Source organism: Macaca mulatta, chromosome 11 (genome assembly GCF_049350105.2).
Source record: "Macaca mulatta isolate MMU2019108-1 chromosome 11, T2T-MMU8v2.0, whole genome shotgun sequence".
Lineage (NCBI taxonomy): Eukaryota > Metazoa > Chordata > Mammalia > Primates > Cercopithecidae > Macaca > Macaca mulatta.
Genome location: NC_133416.1, coordinates 98249952 through 98276494, shown reverse-complemented (window position 1 = coordinate 98276494; position 26543 = coordinate 98249952). Strand labels below are relative to the sequence as shown.

Below are 26543 nucleotides of genomic sequence, written 5' to 3'. Positions count from 1 at the left end.
AAGGAAGAAATCTGAAAGGAAGGTTTCTCCTAAATACAAACAGTATTCTTAAAAGCAATGACTCCATTACTTACAATGTACAAGTTAGATAAGAGCAAAACAGGTATAATCTAAAATACAATATACAAAAAATAATCTTTGAATAATTTTGTAATTTTATAACTGCCTCTTCCTGTCAAAGCTCTCAAAAAAGTCCATTTTAAGATACCTAGATATCATTGGAATATTTGTTATTTTAATAATATTGAAAACACATAAGAAATGGCATATCATCATCAAATCATAGTTTTTATGTCACTATATATTTTATTTTAGTATAAAGGATACTTTTCAGTAAAACGCCATTAGAGAAAGTATAAGTCACTGGTAAGGAACAGAATATTTGAATCTCGGAAATCAAGGATTGAAAGGACAGGATAATATGTATCAATTTCTGCTCAGTTATTACCTTCAAGGGGAGTAGAATGAGGGCTGAATGGTGATGGGGACTTTTCCATTTTACTCTGTACACTTCTGAATTAATGTGAAGCTTTCACAACATTGATACACTCTTGTAATGCTACTTATTATTGGAAAACAATAAATGAGCTTTTTTTAAGAAACTATGAAATGAACAAACATATAAAATGTTAAAGAACAAGAAGACCAAAAAAAAAAAAAAAAAAAAGGAAGAATTGAAAACAACTTCTAAGATTTGAGAAACAAAACTAATTAAAAACAACAACAGTTACTAGAACCATGTGTGTTCCTCCAAGCAAGCAGGATGGTCACATTGTTGAACTTTAGAACATGAGTGTCCTCTTGTGGCAAAGATGGGTACATTTTAAATTTGTGTCACTGCCACACAGAGTGACTGAGAAGTTTGCCTGAAGAAATTCTCTCTTTTATTTTTTTTCAGATTGAAATAGCCACAGTGATGCCCTCAGGGAACCGAGAGCTCCTCACTCCACCCCCACAGCCTGAGGAGGCCCAGGAAGAGGAAGAGGAGGAAGAATCCACTCCCAGGCTGATTGATGGCTCTTCCCCGCAGGAGCCTGAATTCACAGGGGTTCTGGGGCCACACACAAATGAAGGTCAGATACATCAAAGCAGAATTACAACTGAGTCCACATTAACTGCAAAGCTTCAACTCTATAGAGAAACCACATGACATGACCCAAGAAAAAAAGTTTTGGAATAGGCCAGGTTTGAAGTAGATTTATACATAGATTTTACATTCAAATATAAAGCAGTTTTAATAATTCAGCTTTGGTCTCGCTAAAATGATCAAATAACCAAAGATTTGGGATGAAAATATTGTACATCATTACTCGAAACCTGTGTAGTGGAATGTATTTGTAGAACAGAGAGTATTTGATAAGCAGGAAAAAATCTTTGCCTCTGAGATCAGGCCACAGCATTTCAAGGGGATAAGAGATGATGAGGATTAAGATGATGGTAATAGTAATAATATTTTGCACTAATTGAGCATATACTATCTGTGGCCCCTATGCTCAGCACTTCACATTATCTCATTGGATTATTAAAACCTCCCTGTGAGAGTGTTAATATTACTCTTTTCATTATCATGGAAACAACTATAATTCAAAGGGGATAGTAACTTGCCAGATATCACAAAGCTGTTACATAGTGGGTTTGAAGCCAGCCTGTTCAGATTCTTGGCTGTTTATTTATTTAAAAACAGGCTTCTTCTCACTCACTCCTAAGAAGTAACAGAGAGAGGAAATTTGTTGCACAACATCAGACACTATGTTGCCTGGCCTGCAGATGAAACCAGGGCCTTTTAGTTAATGAGAAGGAATTCTTGGTGCTACATGTGATTCTATTATATGTCTATATTTCTTGCTTGAATGTGTCACTATCAACCTTGGGGGTACTCAAGAAGACTCACACTGGAATACTTTTATATATACAGAGAATGGCATAGTTAGGGAGTGTAGAAAAAAAGTAAGGAGAGTTCCCACTGCAAGAGTCAAGTGAGTATAGTGTCTCTGTATTCCAAGTTCTGTAGACACAAAACTTTAAGTAACCACTGTTTTCATGAATATTTCTGCCTAGCACAGGAAGATAGACATACAAACAAATTTAGAGGCAATACTGTATGTATTAATCCATGTTCACACTGCTGATAAAGACATATCCAAGATTGGGTAATTTACAGAGAAAAAAGGGTTTGATGGATTCCCAATTCCACGTGGCTGGGGAGGCCCCAAAATCATGGTGAAAGGCAAAAGGCACATCTTACATGGCAGCAGGAAAGACAGAAAGAGAGCCAAGTGAAAGGTGAAACGCCTTATAAAACCATCGGATCTCGTGAGACTTACTCACTACCACGAGAACAGTATGAAGGAAGCTGCCCCCATGATTCAGTTATCTCCCACCAGGTCCCTCCCACAACATGTGGGAATTATGGGAGCTACAATTCAAGATGAGATTTGGGTGGGGACACAGCCAAACTGTATCACTGTATTACAAGTCTTATGAGAAAAGTGTCCAGAACACACTGGGAGACAAAAAGAGTGGGAGGAGCAATATTACCTAAGGCAAGACTAAAAGCAAAGTACAGGAATCAAAACTGAGAGTTTCTTGGAGAGACAGAGGAGGCAAAATGTATGTATTCAAATCCCAGCACTGTGACTTGTTGGGTTTTTATAGTCTTGAGCAAGGCATTCAATATTTTTGTGCCTTAGTTTTCTCATCTAAAAAAACATGGGATAATAAATAATAGAACTTACCTTACAGAGATGCTGTCAGGATTAAATGAATACGTGTAGTTACTGGCCCATAGTAAACATAGTGTTAGTTACGAAAATTCTAATATTGATAAAGGAGTTCATGCACTGTTTTCTCTCTTAACATTTTTAGTGTACAATACACTATTATTAACTATGAATACTATGGTATAGCAGACCTCTAGTACTTATTCATCCTATATAACTGAAATTTTATACCCCTTGAACAACTCCCCATTTCCTGAGGCTCTGGTAATGACCATTTTACTCTTTGCTTCTTTGAGTTTTTAGCTGTTCTTCAATAAGTAATATGAAAAGTTGCCCTTTCATCCAATGCCTTCTATATGCCAGACACTCGAATTGTTTTATCTACATTAACTTTTGGAAGAGTCATAACACTATGTACTGGACACTGATCACTCATTTTTAAAAATAAGAAAACTAAAACTCCAACATACTATAAAATGTGTCCAGTATCACAGAGGTGGTATGTGGAATGCAACATAGACCAATAAATGTTGTCAGTGTCATTAATGAATATATTATATTCTTTCTGTGTAGTTAAATTTCTGTGTAGTAGAACACTCTGCAAGTAGAAAAAGGAAGAGACATAATGAGAAGGAAATGTAAATATCCAGCATAAAGCACCCAAAATAGGAAAATTAAATATCCCTAGAACATTACTTATGTTTAAGTGATTTCAGATCCTTCAAAAGTTGACCAACCTGGTATCAATACCTGTACTCTGGATCTCTCAGCTGAGCCAGTAACCACAGAGAAGCAGAATGCCCAATCCTTTCAAAAGCTTGAGTCAAGTAATGCTTCACTAATGTCAATTTAGAAACATAAAAAAAACTAAGACTTTTAAAGAAAATTTTTGTCTCTAAAGTACTCTGAGGATAAATAATGAAGTTAAAAACTCAAACTCACATTTTAATTTCAAAGAAGAAGCACAGATTCATCAAAATTAAATAGTTTAGAAATATTTAGAATAGTAAAAATAAAAATACCATATTTTTACTACTAAAACAAATTTCTAAAACTAACATTCTAAAACCATGTAATGTAGCCTTGAGTTAGGTGTAGAAAAACTTAGAATTAAATTATAACTACTGTGAATATGTAAAAAATTACCCTAAGCAATCGTTGCTTAATTATCAAGGTGATAAATATCTAGAAGAATCAAATGTCTTAACTCTTAAAATTTTTATGACGAGTATAAAATATTAATTTACAATGATTGGAGAAATTAGCACATATTAAATATTTTACAGCTCCCGCTTAAATATTTTTTCCTGGCTTTCCATTCTTAAAATGGAAATGACTTTTGTATTTAATGATAGTAATAAGACCTTAATAGGTACATTATTAGTTCATGATTACAAACCACAAATGGACCTTTCAACTAGGGTGATCAAATCTCCTGGTGCGTCTGGGTGTGAGGAGTTCCCAAAGCAAGTGTCTTTGAATGTTATAAACAGGAAAGTCTCAGGTAAACCAAGACAAATTGATCATTGAGCAATTTCAGGACATTTCTTCCACCACTTTTCTCTTCTAGTTTATGTCATAGAGATTTCACTTTCTCCATTCATCTCACATCTTACAACCCTTATTTACCTCATCCCTAGACTCCTCAAGCCTGTCAGATAACTTAACTTCCTACTTCACAAAGAAAATGCAATTTCTTAGTCAGCAGATCCTTGGTCTTCCTGTTTCCAGACAAATAATCTACCTACATCTATATCAATGTGCTCTTCTATCTCCCTCTCCTTCTAGCACAACAAAGACACTCTGTCCTTCCACAGGTGGGATGAAAATCCTTCCATGTTCTTTGAGTTCTATTTCCTATTGTCCTTTCATGATCCTTTTTATATTCAACTTCACCTCCTCTGGATCTTTTTCTCCAAATATCTTCCACATTAATCACCCCCTTCATCATACAAACCACAAGCATATTTTATTATAGTTATCACTATGTCTCATCCCTTGCTCTTCACAAACCTCTCTGCATTTTCTACATTTGTGGCAACTTTTCCCTTACTTCCAACTTCTCCCTTAATGGACTGTAATCTGCCTTTCAGCTCCCTCACTTTGCATATCTTGTAACTCTCTGATAACCACTGCAATAACTAATCCAAGAACATTTTTCAGTCCTTAATTTACCTGACATCTCAGGAGGCTTAGGTTGTTGATTATTTCCTTTCCCTTAAAACCCTTTTGTCTAAAACCATCTTTTGTCTACACTATGATTCACTTCCACTTTTTCCAGTTGCCCTGCTTCAGTCTTCCATTACACCTTCCAGCAGACTTAACTCTTACCATGCAAACTGCATCGTATGATACCTCTGTCCATCCTCATGGGAAGAAATAAAAGCTGTAGCACAGCCTACAAGGCCCCTGCATGTTATGTCCCATACATTTCAATGTTCTCTGAGTTTTCACCATAGGGACTATCTTTCAGTCCCTCCAAAGTGAAGGCACATGCTGCTTCCTTTGCCTGGCATACTATTCCTTCCTACCTGCATAGTCAATTATTCCTCTTCTGCTGATCTCAGCTCAGCTTTCACTTCAGAGTTGCCTTCCATGATTTCCAGACTAGGTCAAATCCCCCTATGTTATGTTCAGATGACACTTCATGACATTTGTCACATTCATAATTTTACTTGTGTGATTAACATTCATTTCACGTAGCAGATCATAAAACACAACTGTGTCTCTTTGCGCTCAGCACTGTTTCACCAGCTAGCATGGTGCCATTTACACAGAAAGGATTCAATAATATGTATTGAGCAACTGAATATTAATAATTATTATCTTTTATTTTTCTTGAAGCAGGTGTTTTTTCAGTGAGATGTTTCACTATTAAACCAAAGACTTAATGAAAATATTACATGTGATATTTTAACTTTATGAAAAGCACAATAATAATGTTTAAATTTTGAATATAGAATTTCTAATAAATAGAAAAGTACTCAGTAATTTTAAATTAGTTTTAAAATGTTACATTGAATATACTAATTGTTCAGACTATTTGTTTTTTTTTTTTTTTTTTTGAGACGGAGTCTCGCTCTGTCGCCCAGGCTGGAGTGCAGTGGCTGGATCTCAGCTCACCGCAAGCTCTGCCTCCCGGGTTCACGCCATTCTCCTGCCTCAGCCTCCCGAGTAGCTGGGACTACAGGCGCCCGCCACCTCGCCTGGCTAGTTTTTTGTATCTTTTAGTAGAGACGGGGTTTCACCGTGTTAGCCAGGATGGTCTCGATCTCCTGACCTCGTGATCCACCCGTCTCGGCCTCCGAAAGTGCTGGGATCACAGGCTTGAGCCACCGTACCTGGCCTGTTGAGACAATTTTAATTGGTATGTTTGACTTGAATATTCTATTTACAGAAAACATTATGAGAAAATATAAAATCTCCTTGGTTAGTGGGAGAGTCTAATCTTGTTTATCAAACATTCCACATTATTTCTTAGAAATTGATTTGGTACTTACAAATAATTTCATTTTCCTTTATCTTTTAGACTTTCCAACCTGTCTTCTGTGTACTTGTATAAGTACCACCGTGTACTGTGATGACCATGAACTTGATGCTATTCCTCCGCTGCCCAAGAACACCGCTTATTTCTATTCCCGCTTTAACAGAATTAAAAAGATCAACAAAAATGACTTTGCAAGCCTAAGTATGGATGACAGCAGTAACAGCGGTTTTCACTGCTTTACAGAATTCCCTAAAATTTTTACATTGTCAAATGTTGGCTGAGAATGCAGCTTGAATGCCAAAGCCTGGTTCATGAATCAATAGTTTTTTGTTATTTAAAAATTTGACAATTTGCTTTAATAATTATAAGAAAAAACAACAAACAAGCAATAGTCATCTCAAAACCACATAGGTGATGTTTTCAAATGAGCAATTTAAACTAAATATGCATGATAAACAATTATATTTTACATGCTGGAATGTTTTCTCATGTTCTTATGAGTAAAATGTCATGGTCATATTTATGAGGAGTTGGCTTTTTAAAAATAAACTTCCACTAAAGCATAGTTGCTTTATGATGGATGAATTCTGGCTTTATAGTTGTTGCCAACTTAAAAGAATTTTGGTATGTGTCATAAAATGTTTTAATCATTTGAAGATTTCTTTCTAATGCCTGTATCTTTGACTGTTAGAAAACACAACACTCTTTATCACTGAGGGAAACATTTTAAATGATAAAATCCAGACAAACTTTATGAAGATTATGGAGAGAAGACCAGTTATTTTAAATGTGGTATACCAATTTCTTTGCTAAAGTTATACTCCTAAGTACATAAATATGAATAGTATTTGGGGAAATAATTTTTATAAAAAGAAAGATAATCATTTCATTAACTGTGCATTGCTAAATTCATATTTATATTTGCAAAATAAAGGAAAATTACATTCATATTTTTTGTGTGAGCAAAACAAGAATATTTAACTACTTCCTTTATTTTTTTCTTCTAGGTGATTTAAGAAGGATTGATCTGACATCAAATGTAATATCTGAGATTGATGAAGATGCATTCCGAAAACTGCCTCAACTTCGAGAGCTTGTCCTGCGTGACAACAAAATAAGGCAACTCCCAGAATTGCCAACCACTTTGACATTTATTGATATTAGCAACAATAGACTTGGAAGGAAAGGGATAAAGCAAGAAGCATTTAAAGTAAGTTTTAAGTTTGATGTGCGGATTTTTATCTTCCAATTTTATTTGCTGTCATTGACTAGCCTTTTTATTCGTATGGGGAAATTGATTGATTGATTGATTGATTGAGATATGGTCTCACTCTGTCACTCAGGCTTGAGTGCAGTGGTGCGATCACAGCCCACTGCAGCTTCAACCTCCCTGGCCTCAGATGATCCTCCTACCTCAGCCTCCCCAGTAGCTGGGACTACAAGACACGTGTCACCATGCCTGGCTAAATTTTGTATATTTTTGTAGAGACATGGTTTCGCCATATTTCCCAGGCTGGTCTCAAACTCCTGGGCTCCAGTGATCCTCCCGCTTTGATCTCCCAAAGTACTGGGATTATAGGTGTGAGCCACTATGCTCAACTTCTATAAGGGGATTTAATTTAGTGAGACTTTTAACTTTCAAAATAAACTTATCAACTGCATCTATCGTGCTTTTGAGAAATACTATGTTCCAGTACATTGTGAGGGTGATCAAGCACCAAGAACAGAAAGCAGGGCTAGAATAAGAAGTTGGTGGCCACCTGAAGCACCGTCTACAGTCTACAGGAGCACCTGGAAGTGACGCAAGCCAGAGAATCTGTATTGATCAGACCCTCCACTCAGAAAGACTATCTGGCTAAAAGGATAGCTACTTGGCAGGAAATGGGCAATATCTTGAAGACAGCAGGCTACTAAATGACCTTATAAAGAGGATGGATTCAGTTAACCTTAGAGATTTTGTTTTCTAAGTGAAGCAAGCAGGTTTGGGGCTACAGGACTTGCTTGGAAAAACAGCATAGGGTCTGAGAACAGCAACGAACTGGCTTTCTTGCCCCCTCTTAGGGCATTCAAGCAGCCCCTCCCAGTGCACATTGAACACATAATTTTAAAATACTCTTTAGAGAGACACCACATTATTCTCAGGAATGGCACAGGGAATAGTGTGGCCTCATTACCACTGAGTGGTGGTGAATACCCTGTCTCTCTACTAGGCCTCCTATGATACCATCAATGGTAGCTACGGGAGTTAGGGCATCTCACTACAGCCAGGCAAGGGTCATAGTTTAGTCTGCCCACTCTGCCTCTGTTGGCACAGGTGGTGATCAGTCACAGTTTATTCTAGGGTGTTTGGCTACAGTAGAACAGCTATTGTCTAAATGTTTTCTGTCTTGCTAGGCTGCCCCTTTCCTGGTACTTGGGCTACCAGGCCATTGCTAGGGAGGAACTATTTGTTCCCATGCCTATAAAATAAAGGAAATGCTTGTTATGTCTCATCAAAATCCTCAAAATCCCACTGCACAATGTCTTTCATAAGAGGAAGCAGCCTTGCTTAAATTGAGAAAATTAGACTGAACAAAACATGGTTCTTCCTAGAGACTGAGAAACACATTGTATTTTCATAAAGAAATATTTGCTTGCAGCCAATTTTTCCAAAACTCATTTGAATTGTCTAATAACTCAGAAAACTAAGCTGCCTCAACTTTACAAAACAAGACCTGAACTGGAACACATTATTTTACAAATATTTGCATGGAGAGGGAATGGGAAACACAACTGTGGCACCTCGAGTTTTTATTGAGTTCCCACATTTGGAATGTTTACAGGACATGTATGACCTCCATCATCTGTACCTCACTGATAACAACTTGGACCACATCCCTCTGCCACTGCCAGAAAATCTACGAGCCCTTCACCTCCAGGTAGGAGTCTACCAGTAAGGTGTGTCCAAGAGCTTCAGAGAAAGCAAAGCCAAGAAGGACATCAGGACACAAGAATTTGTCTGTAATGGCATGTTGACACACTGTGACAACTTTTCTTCTTTTTCTCTTTTCTCATTTATTCTCTTTATCTGAATATAAAGCTATCTTTATACATTCAACACTCTCTTCTAATTGAATTCTGATAACTTTACTCTTTTACTTATTTTCTGAAGCAAAATACACCCTTTTGGTACACAAATCTCTTTAGGAAAAAAACGAAAAACAAAAAACAAACAAACAAAAAACACTGAAAGTTTCACCTGTTGAAGAAAATGTAAAGATTAGAAGTGGAAAAGTAAAGGGAGAAATAAAAATCTAAGTTGATGTTTAGTTGTCAGAGAAAAAAAAATCAATTTTAGCCTGTGATTTTAGGTTTTATGTATTGAATTAAATTCAATCCGAAGGCATTCCTATGTGCTGAGAGATGGCAAGCTCCATCTCTCTGGATAAAGAAAGTGCAGCATTTTTGTTTGTTTGTTTTGTTTTGTTTAAATAAAAAACATATTTGAAAGTTTTGGTGATTTTAAATCCCATTAAGCTACATGTTATCTTTGAAGTATTCAGTTTGATTAGTTTAATGAATGAATAATATTTTATTTTCACCTATGTGATTAAAAAATTTTTCAATCATAATGAATATTTTTGGTTGTTAAACAAATATAAATTATTTCTTATTTCAGTTGTAAATTTTAGCCTGTAGTTATAATCAACATTCTCTAACAAATTGATCTGTTTTGTGGAATAAATAGAGAAAACACCCATTTCATGCTCAAAGCAACAAGGAAACAAAGAAACAACGTCATAGTTTAGCATTATATTTTATGGCAGAAATGTACAAAAAGCGATTTTGCTATGTAAGAGCAGGACATGAATTCCTGTAGTTCCCCTTGTGGATTTTGTGAATATTTACCTTTGTGCCTTTTCTTTTTTCCTATTAATATAAACATTTTCATATTTTCAGTGTCTACATATGTATAAATATATATCTCTATATATACATATATGTATATACACACTATGTATATATGTGTGTATATACATACATGTATGTGTCTTGGATATCTGTCTCTTTTGTGGGTTTGTCTGATTTGTTTACTTGCCTATTGTATATGTATTTTTCTAGCCATTTGGCTTGATTTCTGGATGGCTCTCTCTTTTTTTCTGGGGGTGAATTTCTATACATATAAAGATTTCTTTCCTTGTTTATGACTGAAGGAAAGATTTCCAAGGGAGTACTTAAAGAGATTTTGGAATGTGTTTTCCAATTATGAATTAAATTTTATTACTATTATCTGAGATGATACTGATCCTACCAAGAAAGAAGTCTTTGATGTTATATTTAAACATAATTTGTTTGTATATATAACATGAGGGAATTTTTTAAAGTAACTGCTTTTGCATTCCCATTCTAAGCTTTGAAAGTCAGTAAGTGCAACTTAAAAATATTTTCTCCATCACTGTCACCTCACAACATCCAATATACATATATCTGTTTTTCGCTTACATTGTCTTCAATTTCTATATTTTTTAATACATAAATAAATCCCCTTTTTTATTCATTTGAAAAATATTTGCGTATAGCAATTAAAACTGAAGGCTCTGGAAAAAGCGTATGCCCTGGGCTGAAATTCTAGACCCAAAACTATCTGAAACTCCCTGAATTTCTGTTTTCTCATGTGGATTAAAAGGTGATCTACTATACAGGATGGCTGGGAGGATGAATAAAACAATGTTTATAAAGCATTTAATATAGCTACTGATATATGATAAATACTTAAATATAAGTCACAGTTATTAACAACACATATCTATCACACATCAAAGGGAAGAGCAGAGATAATAGGCACAAAATATGCATTATTCCTCACTGACACTTTATAATGATAAGAGGGTTAATATATCAGGGTCAATACATAGATGATTATAAACATGAGGCAAAAACTGTCAGAAATGAAAGGAGAAATAGGCAGTTCAATAGTAATGAAATATTCCAACTTCTTGTTTTCATTTTTAAATTTACTTTTTTTTTTTTTTTTTACAGAAAGGGTCTTGCTCTGTCACCCAGGCTAGAATGCAGTAGTATGATCATAGCTTACCACAGCCTCAAACACCTGGGCTCAAGCAATTGTCCTACCCCAGTCTCCTGAGTAGCTAGAACTTTAGGGTGTGAACCATTATGCCTGGCTACTTTTAAAATTTTTTATAGAGACCAGGTCTCACTATATTGCCCAGGCTGGTCTTGAACTCCTGGCCTCAAGTGATCCTCCTGAATCAGCCTCCCAAAGTGCTGGGATTACTGGCATGAGCCACTGCACCTGGCCCCGCTTCAATAGTGGATAGAACAACTATCTATAAGATCACTAAGTAAATAGAAAACTTGGACAACACTGAAAACCAATTTGGTGTAACAGTCATCAACAGAACATTCCACCCAACAATTTCAAAATACACATTTTTCTCAAGTGCACAAAGAACATTTCCCAGGTAGACCACATACTAGACCACAAATCAAGTATTAGTAAATTGAAAATAATTAAAATTATACAAAGTATGTTTTCTGATTCCAATGAAATTGCATTCAAAATAAAAAAAAAATAAAATTTAAGAAATTCACAAATATGTGGATATGCAATGAAATTTTTCTTAATCACCAATGGGCCAAAATAGAGATCTCAAGAAAGTTAAAAAAAAAAAAAAATCAGAGATAAATAAAAACAAAAATAAAACATATTGAAATGTATGGATGGAGCTAAAGCAGCACTTAATGGGAAATTTCAGCTGTAAACACATATATTCAAAAAGAAGATCTCAAATCTATAACCTAGCCTTTCACCTTAAGATAATAGAAAAAGTAGAGGAAACTAACCCAAAGTGAGCAGGATAGAAATAATAAAATTTAAAGCAGAATAAGTAAAATATATAATAGAAAAATAATAGAGAAACAAAACTAAAATTTGGTTTTCTAAAAGATCAACAAATTGACGTATTTTTAGCTGAAGTGACCTAGGAAAAAAGTCACAAATTACTAAAATCAGGAATAAGAAAGGGGACATTACTACCAACCTTATAGGAATAAGAAGGATCATAAGGGATTACTATGAACAAATGTAAACCAACAAATTAAATGAACAAATTTCTAGAAAAATGCAAGCTATTGAAATTGACTAAAGAATGGATAATCTGCATAGAGCTATAATAAGCAAATATATTAACTTAGCAATTTAATATCTTCCAAAAAAGACAACCCACTCCCACATGGATTTACTGGTTGACTTTATCAAACATTTAAAAAAGAATTAATAACAATCTTTCACAAACTATTTCAAATAACAACAAAAAAAAGAGAACATTTCCTTCCTAACCCATTCTGTGAAGCCAATGTTACCCAATAACAATACTCGACAAATAGATCACCAGAAAAGGAAACTACAGGCCAATACCCTTTATAAATATTGATGCGAATAGCCTCAACAAAACACAACAAACTGAATTCAACAACATATAGAAAAGATTACACATCACGACCAAGTGAGATTGCAGAAATATAAGAATAGTTTAACATTTAAAAAGCAACCAATGTAATATATTAATAGAATAAAGGGTTAAAAAACATATGATTCTTTCAAGAGATGTCAAAAAAGCATTTGACAAAATCCAACACCATTTTATTATAATATTACTAGAAATATAAAACTAGGAATAGAAGGAACTTCTTCAATCCAATAAAGAACATCTATAAATAACTCAGGCTAACATCATCTTCAATGCAGAAAGACTGAACGCTTTCTTCCTAAGAACGGAAACAAGACTAAAATTGTTTGTCTCACCACTTATATTCAGTATTGAGCCTGGCAGTTACAGCTAGGACTATTAGGAAAAATAAATACATAAAATATAATAAATAAATAAATGGTTTCCAAATTGGAAATGAAGTCATTTTTCTATTTTCAGATGACATGATCTTGCATATGAAAAATCTTAAGGAATCCACTAAAAACTAGTTGAACTAATAAATGAGTTCAGCAATGTGGCAGGTTACAAAATCAATATACAAATATCAATTGTATACAGGATATCTATACACTAGCAATGAACAATCTGAAAAAAAGTTAAGAAAACAATCCTGTTTATAATAGTCACAAAATTTTAAAAGTACCTAAAATAAATTTAACAAAGGCAGTATAAGCTTTGTATACTTAAAGCTACAATACATTGTTGAAATTAAGATCTAAATAAAGAAAAGATAATTCCATATTCATGCATCAGAAGACTTACAACTAAGGTGGAAATGGTCCCCAAATTAATCTATAAATCTTAGGTATAGAAAATCCAAAGGAATCCACTAAAGTATTTGAACTAATAAAAAAGTTCAGCAATGTTACAGGGTATAAAATCAATATAAAATATCAATTATGTTTCAATACACTAACAATGAACAAAAACACAGTGAGATACCAACTCATACTCACTTATTTGGCTAAAATAAAAGATATAATTAGAAGCGTTGCTTGAGATGCAGACAAAATCGTAACCCTCATCCATTATTGGTGGAAGTGTAAAATGGTGCACCTACTTTGGAAAACAGTCTGACAGTTCCTCAAAATATTAGAACATGAAGTTACTATATGACTCAGCAATTCAATGTCTAAGTATATACCCAAGAGAACTGAAAGCATATATACATACAAAATTTGTACACAAATGTTAACAGAAGCATATTCATAAGAGGCATAATTTGCATTTGGAAATAATCCAAATTTCCATTAATTGATGAATAAACAAAAATGTGGTATATCAATACAATGAAATACTATTGGACAATAAAAAAGAATGAAATACCAATACATCCTACAACATGTACGAATTTTGAAAACAATACTAAGTGAAAGAACTCAGTACCAATATATATACATATAATTCCACTTATGTGAAATGTCCAGATAGGAAAATCTATAGAAAAAGAAAACAGATTACCAGTTGCCAGGGTGGGAGGAGGGGAATGTGTGGTTTTCTTTTGGAAGTGTTGAAAATGCTTTAAAATTAGACAGATGGTTGCAAAGTTCTGTTAATACACTACAAACACTGCACTGTACCATTTAAGTGGGTGAATTTTATGGTATGTGAGATACAGTAAATAAACCTAGGTTTAAAAATCCAGTCCAGGGTCCTGCTTACCTTCTGGATATTTGCTCCCTCCTTCCTTCCCCTCCTCTCAGCCACATTGACTTGAATGTTGAATGCTGAGGGAGGAGCATTCCATGCTAATTCCTCAGGGCTCTAAACCTGATGTTATCTTTGCCTAGAATGTTCTTTCCTTGTTTTTTTTTTTTTTTTTTCCCCATACCTTTTTCTTCTTGTCAATCCAATCTCAGTTCAATTGTTACCTCTAACGATAACTTTTCAGTCATCCTATTTTCTTCACAATACTCATCATTTTTGGAAATAACTTTTCTTTTAGTAGTTTTCTCACCTCAATTTGTATTTCTCTTACTCCTTAAAGATATAAACTCCTTAAAGATAGGAGCATGTCTGTTTCCTAATTTATCCCCATTGCTTAGAAAGTGCTTGGCATATACATTAAGTAATTTTGATTGTGGAAAAGAACAAAAGAATAAAAACAAGGGTGAAGCACAATGGACTGTGCTATCAATCAATAAGGATGTGTTGTATCTTGTCATAATTTATTTTCATCTTTTTTAGAATAACAACATTCTGGAGATGCACGAAGATACGTTCTGCAATGTTAAAAATTTGACTTATATTCGTAAGGCACTAGAGGACATTCGATTGGATGGAAACCCTATTAATCTCAGCAAAACTCCTCAAGCATACATGTGTCTGCCTCGTCTGCCTGTTGGGAGCCTTGTCTAATTTCAGATAATGGTTGGCATTAAGATGCCTACTATAAATAAACCATTCTTACTGCTCTCTTCCAAAACAAAACTCAGCATGATACTTTGAGATTGTGTTCTGAGAGATGATATGAGTACATAAAATACAATTTTAAATGCTATAATATAATGAAAATGTAGTAATTTAAGAAAACACCAGAGGAGTTAGGAATAAACCTATAAGATTTACAAAAAGAGCAAAACTAAGTGATAGAAAATATTTCACACATGTTCTTATAGATTGTGTATCACTTGCAAGTTTTAGGAGTTCATATCCTATATAATTTCAAATTAAGCACATAATAAAGTAAAATTTTGAAATGAACACTTTAGGTATTTTTGCCAACATGTAGGTGTTTTTAATTAAACTTTTCTCTTCCTTTTTTTTCCACTAAGGCATGTTTATTCCCCTAATCCACTAAAGAGCATGAAGAATAAAAGTATTAGAAAATTATAATGGCCTTGTGAAATAATCATTATAATCACACCATGCAAATAATCATATTCAACAATAATACACATAACCTCCAGTTGCTGAAATATAACCTTTCATCATCTTAAAAGAGCTGACAACTCATTTTAGATCTTTGATAAACTGGTTAGTTATGTAGTGTATTTCTGTGCCTATAAGAAAAATAAAATATAGAAAATGGAAAATATAGAAGATGATATGATAATCATACTAGGGAAGAAGTTAAGTAATACTTTCTAAGGAGAGTTCATCTTTCTAAAATGTATAATCATAATACAGGAACATACATGGTTCAAAACTGAAAGACAATGAAAGAGTATCCAATGAAAGGTAAGTTTCCTTCCAGCTGCAACACCTCCAGGTCTGCTCCCCAGAAATAATGTTTTCTTGATAATTTTATAAAGATTTCCACAAGAAACAAAAACTTGCATATAAGTAACTTTTTCTTTTTTACACAAATACATATGTGCACATGCTACATGTGCATTTCACCAGAATGTGTGTATTATACATAAAATACACATTTTTAAGTACAGAAAATAAACACTATTCTGAACTTTGCTTGTTATTCTAAAATTATTGCTGGATGATCATTCCATATCAGCACATATAGCTGTGCTGATTCTGGAAACCACATATCAGTCCATCACATGGATGCACATTTTTTTCATTTACACCAAACTGCAAAGAATACCCTTGCTTGAACATGAATAAGTTTGTGTACATGTGAGAGTACATGTACTGATAAAATCATGAAAGTAGAATTCTGGGTCAAAGATTATTATTTTAAATTTTAATAAATATTACTAAATTGACCTTCAAAGACAGTGTAACCACTTACACTTTCACCAACAGTGTGGGAAAGTACATAATTCTCTAGAACTTCACTAAGATGGTTTAGTAGCAAATCTTTTCATCACTTCATAGTCTATTTCTGAATCAACATATTAAAAAATGAGACAATTAATTGGCAATATACTTCCTCCAGCATTGAAAAACACTAAATATATTTTTCAACTGTATCTTTCAATCAAATATATTTCTGTCTAAATTATTTGAATTTTTCCCCATTGCTCTACACCATTCCTTGTATGTTGCTAAATATAGATACTACAGTTAAATCAAAAATTTTCAAAATGTAATGACTAGAGAGCATTGCTCTAATATCTTTCACTTTAGGTGCATTAACGTTCCTCTGGTTCAGTTAAAAAGTATAAACACCTCCATGTCTTTAATAACAAAAAAAGATCCGTTAATTTGCTTGAGATCTATGGATAAAAATTAATCATTAATCAAATTTGTATACCCCAAAAGTTGAAAACTTTCAAATAGAATGACCATCTAACCATCAAATGCCACAAACCAGTGACAATTAAAAATTTATTTAGAAGCTTTTCTTTTGGCTTTTTAGATACACTTTGTAATAACTATATGACCATGCACCAGACTAAAAGTAGAATTGTATCTAATGTTGTACATATATATTAGATTTCTACTGTGGCCTGACAAAAATTTCCATAAAATTAGCAACTCAAACAACACCTATTTATTATGTCATATTTGTTCTAAGTTAGAAGTTCCACAAGACTCACCTAGGTTTTCTACTTAGGATTTCAAAAGACCAAAATCCAGTTGTTCTTCCCCAGGTTCTTGCATGAAAGACATAAAAAGCCCACTTCTGGGCTTATCTGGCTTTTTGGAAGAATTTTTTTTCCTTGCAGTTGTAGGTCCCCAATACCTAGCTGTCAGCCAGAGGCTCCCCACATCTTCTGGATGACGCCCACACTCCTCATTACAAGGCCTCCTCCATTTTCAAAGACATGTCAAATGTCTTTGAAATGGCATGTCAAATCCTCCTTCTACTTTCAATCTCTCTGATTTCCTCATCTCCTACTATCCAGATAAAATTCTCCTCTTTTAAAGTACTCTTTCGGTAGGGGCAAGCCCACTCAGGTAACCTCCATATGAACTTAGAAAAGGCCAACTGGTTTGGGGCTTTAATTATATCTGCTTTTTTTTTTTTTTTTTTTTTTGAGACGGACTCTCGGCTGGAGTGCAGTGGCATGGTTTCGGCTCACTGCAACCTCTGCCTCCCGGGTTCAAGCAATTCTCCTGCCTCAGCCTCTCTAGTAGCTGGGACTACAAGTGTGTGCCACTGAAAGGACACAAAGATAGATGTGTACCCGCCCCCCACCCGCTACACCCTTGTTCTGCTCTCTAATCTTTGCACATACCAGAGATTTCGTAAGTTCTGTGAGTACCTGGTTTTCTGCACGTACCAGAGATTTTGTTTTGCACATACCAGAGATTTTGTAAGTTCTGAGGCAAGGTCACAAGACGTGTTTAAGTAAGATAAACTCTTGCTGCCATAAACCTGCTCTCCCGCCTCAAAGTTTGAACCAAAATATCAGAAATGGCGGGAACCAATCATAGTTAGCCAAATCGCCTTGTTCAAACACTAGCCAATCATATATCTGATTTGTATAACAACTCTATGCCCACTTTTCTTAGACTATATAACACTGCTCGGAGCTCAGTGGGGGAGCTCTCCTGCCCGTCTCGTTTCACGAGCGAGGGAGAGTTCCAGGTTCGAACCTGTAATAAAGATCCTTGCTGCTTAGCTTTGACTCTGGACTCTGGTGGTCTTCTTCGGGGAATAAACGGTCTGGGCATAACACCACCACATCCAGCTATTTTTTTTTTCTTGTATTTTTAGTAGAGATGGGGTTTCAGTATGTTGGCCAGGATAGTCTAGATCTCCTGAAGTGATCTGCGTGCCTCCCAAAGTGTTGGGATTAAAGGTGTGACCCACCACACCCGGCCCTGTAATTGTTTTTTAACAATACCTAGAAGAATGTTTGAATAACCAGAAGGCAGGAATCTCAGAGACCTATCTTTAAAATTCTACCTAACACAATCTGCAAATCCTAGTAGTATAAGCAAGTGGTGATTCACCACAGATAATGCCCTTCTTTCTCTACTCTTAAATCCTCCTAGAAAGACATAAAAAATAGTGATGATAGCAGTGGGAATAATAAGGAAATATTAGTAACATTTAATGAAAGCTTTTTATTATTGTATCTCTGGGATGGAATAGCTACCCTTTGATGATGTCTCTATGTGGACAAAGAAATACACAATGTCACTGACTTTTCAATTTCTGCTATGCCAGTGAGGTAGCCAAGTGGATGATTTGGTTTTGATTCATTTGTTATAGTTTAACAAAAAGAATTGCAATGATTCTTTGAAAAGTTCAGTTATTTTAAACATGTAGACATATTTTTAGATAAAACTACATTCTAATGTTACTTTTGCTTGCATTTGTGGGAAATATAAATGAAAGTAATAAGAAAGAAAAATCATTTGCTATATCTTATTGTGTATGCATTTTAATGAGGTTAAATGATTAACATTGTCAGTAGACAAACTTGTAGCTCCCAGAGTGTCCATACAGCCACAGGACAACTTTGCTCAACTCTTATTAAAAAAGAAATAAGAGCTACACAACATGACTGCTATGAAATAGAAGAAGCCATATAAGAGTACACCTTAGAGGATAGTGTCAGAACATCATTTTTAGGCCTGGTGTTTAACTTTGAAGCATATTAAAAGTAGTTTTAAAGTTAATTCATGTATACACATGTTGTTATAATAGCAACCAACTAGAGGATACAAACTATATGCCAGGCATCCACTAAGGTGTTCAGCATGTATTAATTCACAATATCCTAGGAGCTGGAGACAATCACTATTCCAAGTCACAAATCAGAGAAGAGAGATTAAATAACTTGGCCTGGATCAACAGCCGACTCCTAAATCCTGTGCTATTTGACTCCATTGTTGCACCTCAAGTACCACAGACATGCCTTTTTCCAGTTTTATAAAATAAAGAAAATGGTGTACAGGCTGGACAAAGATGCAAAGATCAGCACCGGCTTTTTGTATGCAACAGTGACTTCCCACTGGTCTAGTGCCTTATTTCAAGCACCATGGAGAGACCATTTCCTGAGGCCAGAGTAGTCCTCCAAATACTTCAGCCTCTGGAAAATCAGCAAAAAGACGGACTGAGATACTTAGTGCCATCAGGGTAAGAGGAGACTCCCAGCAGACAGTACTGACTTATTCATTAGGTACAGTAGGCACAGTGCCCACAGCTTGCAGGAGTCTTTGGAACATATGAAAATATTTAGTTTCTTTTAAAATAAAGAGAACGTGGTAATAATAATGTATGTGCAATAATCAGTGAAACCTGGATTATATTCTTTTCTGTAGCAATAAGCCATAAAATAGAGTTTAACTAATTTTTTATGAAGAAAGGGGTCCATGGAAGTCTTAATGAGGTCCTGCCTACAAGAACATTATTGATGATAACAGATTTCCCCCACAAATGGCATAGAATAACTTTCTGTCCTCACAGCCTACTCAGCATACAATTATTACAGAATCTGGGGGAAGATGAGTCTTTAGCAAGAAATAAAATGAAATAAACAAAATAAAATACTGGGATAAAAAGGGCAATATTATACAAATGTTATGGTGCTAGCCAACATTCTCACAGGCATTATGACTGCCTCCCAATAAGGTTGCTTTGCAGATATAGTTTTACATGAACCCTAAGACAAAGTGCTTACTATAACTCTTAAAATGTGATGATAATATTTTAGTGATGATGCTAAATGTATCATATTTAAGTGGCCATTTCAAATACCTCACATTCTTATTTGAAAACTCTAAATTTAAAACTGACTTCTGATTAAAACATAACATATTTTTAAGCATCAAATTGCTTTCTTTTCCTATTCAGTTGTTATATATGTTTATTTTTCTCTAAACATTACAGGTTAATTTGCCAAGAAAAAAATGAACACTGCATCCTACTGCCCCAGAATACATTATACTTTAAAACTACTTATAAGCAAACATGACCAGGCTAACAATTCCCATCTAAGTATTTCTGAATGTTCAGATTTTTCAGATGTGATAACTACAACATGCTGTGTTAATCCTCTGCAAATCTTGAACTGTTATAGGATCAATAATAACTTCAAAAGGTGGTAGCAAATAATACCTACACATAGTACTATGATTTGTAAAACTGGCATTTCTTATTTCTCTGAATCTATAGAAACATTGTCTTTGTCATCACAAAGTTAACTCCCTCTTCAAAATTTGCTTAAAATGACTCGAGGATTTATAAATGGAAAAAAACCACAATGGTGTTCCCTGATGCACAACACACCTCAAAAATCTGCAAACTAACCCCAAATTTCCCAAATTGTTAAGAGAAAGCAATATGTCCCTTTGAATCTCTATCCCACCTTTGAAAAGCTAGAAAGGCTTAATACTTTGTACTCAGACTTTGTGACCACAAGATGGCGTTGACCCTTTGGTTTTAAAATCCTGTTGCGTGGATGTCAGCAATAGGGAAAGGCAAGCCTGACAGAACATATATTTTTAAGCATCAAATTGTTTTTTCTTCTATTCAATGGCTATATATGTTTATTTTTCTCTAAATATTACAGGTTATTTGCCAAGAAAAAAATGAACACTGCATACTACTGCCACAGAATACATTATACTTTAAAACTACTTTAAGCAAACATGCATTCTATTTTTGTATCACATAGCACTGTATTAGTGACATAGATGGATCTAAAAAATATTTGTTGAATTTAATTTATCTGACTGGATTGGGCATATCCAACTTCTCTCTGAAGAATTTTATTTACAAGTTTAATTGGCAGAGGTTTGCTTTTTCAAAGTCAATTGAAAAATGCTAAAGTATAATAAATAAAAGCACCCAATTCTACGCACAAGAATAAAAGGTAATTAATATTGCAACCTGGAATTGTTTAAAAGTTGAATTTATGATAAAACACAAAAATGAGGTGTTTACTTCTCAGTTTGTTTTGTATAGGAACGGTTGCTGACTATATTTTGAATGAGCTACTACTGCCATCAAGTGTTAGAACTCTTCATTTCAAGTCACACAAATGCACAAAAACCAACACCAAAATTGCAATATGTTTTCAACTTAAAAACGTAATGCTCTGCACAACATAAAACATAGCAGAACCTACGCCCCAACCCCTCCACACTGCGTGTCCACGGGGACGTGGGCCTTGCTTCTAACCCACAGAGGATGGCAGAGGTGATAGAAAGCCAAGGATTATGTCAAGGCAAGAATGTCAAGGCCAGGATTATGATAAACAGCCACACATTTTCACACACACACGTGTATATGTCTGTATTTACATCTGCAACTTTCCATCTTGCTAGGAGAAACTACGGAGATTATCTTTGCCAGTTTGATGATGTGAGCAGCCCTGTTGAGGAAGCCCACAGTTCTTGCTGTGGGCAGTGTCTAAACTGCCCTTAGCCTCTAAGACTAGTGGGTGGCCTCAAGTCCTAAAGGTGGCCTCCAGCCAACAGACAGCTAAAAGGCAGGGCCATCAGTCTTAGAGCCACAGGGAATAAATTCTGCCAATGCCATAAATGATCTTAGGTGTGAATTTTTCTGAGTTGAGCACATCAACGAGAACTCAAACCATTCAAAACCTTAATTACAGCCTGTAGCAGTCTGTTCTCATGCTGCTAGTAAAGACATACCTGTAACTGCATAATTTATAAAGAAAAAGAGGTTTAATGGACTCACAGTTCTACTCGGCTGGGGAGGCCTCACACTTATGGCAGAAGGTAAAGGAGGAGCAAAATCACGTCTTACATGGCAGCAGGCAAGAGAGAATATGAAGCAAGTGAAAGGTGTTTCCCTTAGAATACCATCAGATCTCGTGAGACTTATTCACTACCATGAGAACATTATGGGGAAACCACCCTCATGATTCAATTATCTCCCACCGGGTCCTTCCCATAACATGTGGGAATTATGGGAGTTACAATTCAAGATGAGATTTGGGTAGGGACACAGCCAAACCATATCACAGCCTGTTGAACCCCTGGACAGAGGACCCACTAGGCTATTCCTGGACTCCTGACTCCTGAAAACCTTGAGATAATAAATGTATATTGTTTTAAGTAACCAAGGTTGTGGTCATTTGTTATGCAGCAACAGAAAACTAATACAGTATTCAACAACAGGATGAATGTGTTATATTCAATATTGAATCAGAATATTTCATTTCATGGTACTGAAAGAATATGGGTCAATTAAAAATGTGTCCTTACATTGGTCAACAGGTACAAAGTTACAGGTACGGAGAAGGAGTAAGTTTGGTGTTCTAATGCACATCAAGGTGACTACAATGAACACTAATGTCTTGTGTATTTCAAAATAGCCAAGAGAGGATTTTAAATTCTCACCAAAATTAAATGACAAATACTTGAAGTAATATACTAATTAGCCTAATTTGATCATTCCATAAAGTATATATGTATGGAAACATCACATGGTGCTATATATATACACACACACACACACACACACAATCATTTGTCATTAAAAAAACTATAAAAGTGTGTCTTTAAAAATTAAATAAATGTCTGATTTTTAACATGCTTCAGTGGTAAATTTTCTTGGACGATTTACCAGTACATTCAAAACTTGTATTATAAGTGCAATCTTTGTAAAACTAAAATCATAATCAAAATAATAAATTGCTGCTTCTCTTAAGAAAATTTGGGCAAAGCAATAACGTGTCAATGCTTTTTAGTAGGGAGAATAAATATTCTCACTATGCAAAAAGTATATAATGCCAAGGTTAGCTGTATAAAGGTCACATCAACTGATCAAAAAATGATGTCCTTAATTACCTGTAAAATGAGTTAACCATCTATTTTAAAACAAAAAGAAAGGCCGGGCGCAGTGGCTCAAGCCTGTAATCCCAGCAGTTTGGGAGGCCGAGACGGGCGGATCACGAGGTCGGGAGATCGAGACCATCCTGGCTAACACGGTGAAACCCCGTCTCTACTAAAAAAATACAAAAAAATAGCCGGGCGAGGTGGTGGGCGCCTGTAGTCCCAGCTACTTGGGAGGCTGAGGCAGGAGAATGGCGTGAACCTGGGAGGCGGAGCTTGCAGTGAGCTGAGATCCGGCCACTGCACTCCAGCCTGGGCAACAGAGTGAGACTCCGTCTCAAAAAAAAAAAAAAAAAAAAAAAAAAGAAACTGGTTGGAATTCCAATACAGCAACATGGTCCATCTGTAATGCTCTCAATTAAAACCCATTTTTGCATGACACATAGGTCCTTAGAAAAAAATAAATCTGGGCTCTCACCATTCAATTTTGCGTAAGCAGAGCAGGGTCAGAATAACTGCCAAAGGTGAGTCCATATCTAGAAAGGGATACTGCAGGCTAAACATGTCAGCATTCTGTACTTTTGAGTCAAACAGGCTTGTCCTCAGCAAACCCCAGAGCAAATGAAATTAAATGAAGCCTGTGGATTCTACAGGTCTCAGGGCAAATGTTGGAGTCCTGATCCAAAACCCCCTACACTGTTCTCTATTTTAAGCCAGGAATGCATAAATGACCGTTGCTAGCTTCAGGGCTTTCACACATTCTGCTTTTCTGGCATTTAATGGAGCCTTATATAGACCGAAGTTCCCAGCGGTCAGTGTTCCATTTTGTGCAATTCCACTCAGCATAGAAAAGCAATAAAGGGATAGACACTGAGACAGTTTTCTCTAGGATCGAGTATGGTAGCACTTTCCTTTACGTTTTACAAAGAAGGACAAGAAAAGGACACAAGCCAGGGTTGGGATGCCTATTTTTACATCAAGCACAAGTGTCTTTACATGTCCGATATCACCTCTTTTGTAAGTCATTAAGTATTTAAATATAAGGATGACGGTTAAGAGTTACTGAGTACTTACAGGGTACCTGCACTAAGTGCTTTAAGGAATTACAGTAAGTCCCTCACTTTGCATCATAGGTTCGTGGAAACTGCTACTTTTAAATGAAAAGACATATACTGAAACGTGGTTTTGTTATGGTTGTTGTTTTGCCTCAGCAATGTTATAAGGAAATGATATTGAGCAAAACATTATTAGAGGACCTGCTATATGCATTTAACTCTTTACACAACTGTATGGAAAAGGTAGTATAATCGGGGGCGGAGCAAGATGGCCGAATAGGAACAGCTCCAGTCTCCAACTCCCAGCGCGAGCGACACAGAAGACCGGTGATTTCTGCATTTTCAACTGAGGTACTGGGTTCATCTCACTGGGGAGTGCCAGAGGATCGGTGCTGGTCAGCTGCTGCAGCCCGACCAGCGAGAGCTGAAGCAGGGCGAGGCATTGCCTCACCTGGGAAGCGCAAGGGGGAAGGGAATCCCTTTTCCTAGCCAGGGGAACTGAGACACACAACACCTGGAAAATCGGGTAACTCCCACCCCAATACTGCGCTTTAAGCAAACTGGCACACCAGGAGATCATATCCCACACATGGCCGGGAGGGTCCCACACCCACGGAGCCTCCCTCATTGCTAGCACAGCAGTCTGTGATCTACCGGCAAGGCAGCAGCGAGGCTGGGGGAGGGGCGCCCGCCATTGCTGAGGCTTAAGTAGGTAAACAAAGCCGCTGGGAAGCTCGAACTGGGTGGAGCTCACAGCAGCTCAAGGAAACCTGCCTGTCTCTGTAGACTCCACCTCTGGGGACAGGGCACAGTAAACAATAACAAACACAGCAGAAACCTCTGCAGATGCAAACGACTCTGTCTGACAGCTTTGAAGAGAGCAGTGGATCTCCCAACACGGAGGTTGAGATCTGAGAAGGGACAGACTCCCTGCTCAAGTGGGTCCCTGACCCCTGAGCAGCCTAACTGGGAGACATCCCCCACTAGGGGCAGTCTGACACCCCACACCTCACAGGGTCGAGTACACCCCTGAGAGGAAGCTTCCAAAGCAAGAATCAGACAGGTACACTCGCTGTTCAGAAATATTCTATCTTCTGCAGCCTCTGCTGCTGATACCCAGGCAAACAGGGTCTGGAGTGGACCTCAAGCAATCTCCAACAGACCTACAGCTGAGGGTCCTGACTGTTAGAAGGAAAACTATCAAACAGGAAGGACACCTACACCAAAACCCCATCAGTACATCACCATCATCAAAGACCAGAGGCAGATAAAACCACAAAGATGGGGAAAAAGCAGGGCAGAAAAGCTGGAAATTCAAAAAATAAGAACACATCTCCCCCGGCAAAGGAGCGCAGCTCATCGCCAGCAACGGATCAAAGCTGGACGGAGAATGACTTTGACGAGATGAGAAAAGAAGGCTTCAGTCCATCAAATTTCTCAGAGCTAAAGGAGGAATTACGTACCCAGCGCAAAGAAACTAAAAATCTTGAAAAAAAAGTGGAAGAATTGATGGCTAGAGTAATTAATGCAGAGAAGGTCATAAACGAAATGAAAGAGATGAAAACCATGACACGAGAAATACGTGACAAATGCACAAGCTTCAGTAACCGACTCGATCAACTGGAAGAAAGAGTATCAGCGATTGAGGATCAAATGAATGAAATGAAGCGAGAAGAGAAACCAAAAGAAAAAAGAAGAAAAAGAAATGAACAAAGCCTGCAAGAAGTATGGGATTATGTAAAAAGACCAAATCTACGTCTGATTGGGGTGCCTGAAAGTGAGGGGGAAAATGGAACAAAGGTGGAAAACACTCTTCAGGATATCATCCAGGAGAACTTCCCCAACCTAGTAGGGCAGGCCAACATTCAAATCCAGGAAATACAGAGAACGCCACAAAGATACTCCTCAAGAAGAGCAACTCCAAGATACATAATTGCCAGATTCACCAAAGTTGAAATGAAGGAAAAATTCTTAAGGGCAGCCAGAGAGAAAGGTCGGGTTACCCACAAAGGGAAGCCCATCAGACTAACAGCAGATCTCTCGGCAGAAACTCTCCAAGCCAGAAGAGAGTGGGGGCCAATATTCAACATTCTTAAAGAAAAGAATTTTCAACCCAGAATTTCATATCCAGCCAAACTAAGTTTCATAAGTGAAGGAGAAATAAAATCCTTTACAGATAAGCAAA

At 36.1% G+C, this 26543-nt stretch overlaps 1 protein-coding gene across 1 annotated transcript in view; it reads left to right on the top strand.

Annotated features, from left to right (window-relative positions):
* The window catches only part of EPYC (epiphycan), a 55424-nt gene extending 39891 nt beyond the window's left edge, over window positions 1-15533 (top strand). The window contains 5 exon segments of the mRNA NM_001194215.3: window positions 899-1073; window positions 6250-6408; window positions 7215-7417; window positions 9030-9125; window positions 14886-15533. Of these exon segments, the coding sequence (NP_001181144.2) occupies window positions 899-1073; window positions 6250-6408; window positions 7215-7417; window positions 9030-9125; window positions 14886-15056 (804 nt within the window). The 3' untranslated portion in view covers window positions 15057-15533.
* Window positions 15534-26543: the final 11010 nt, after the last annotated feature.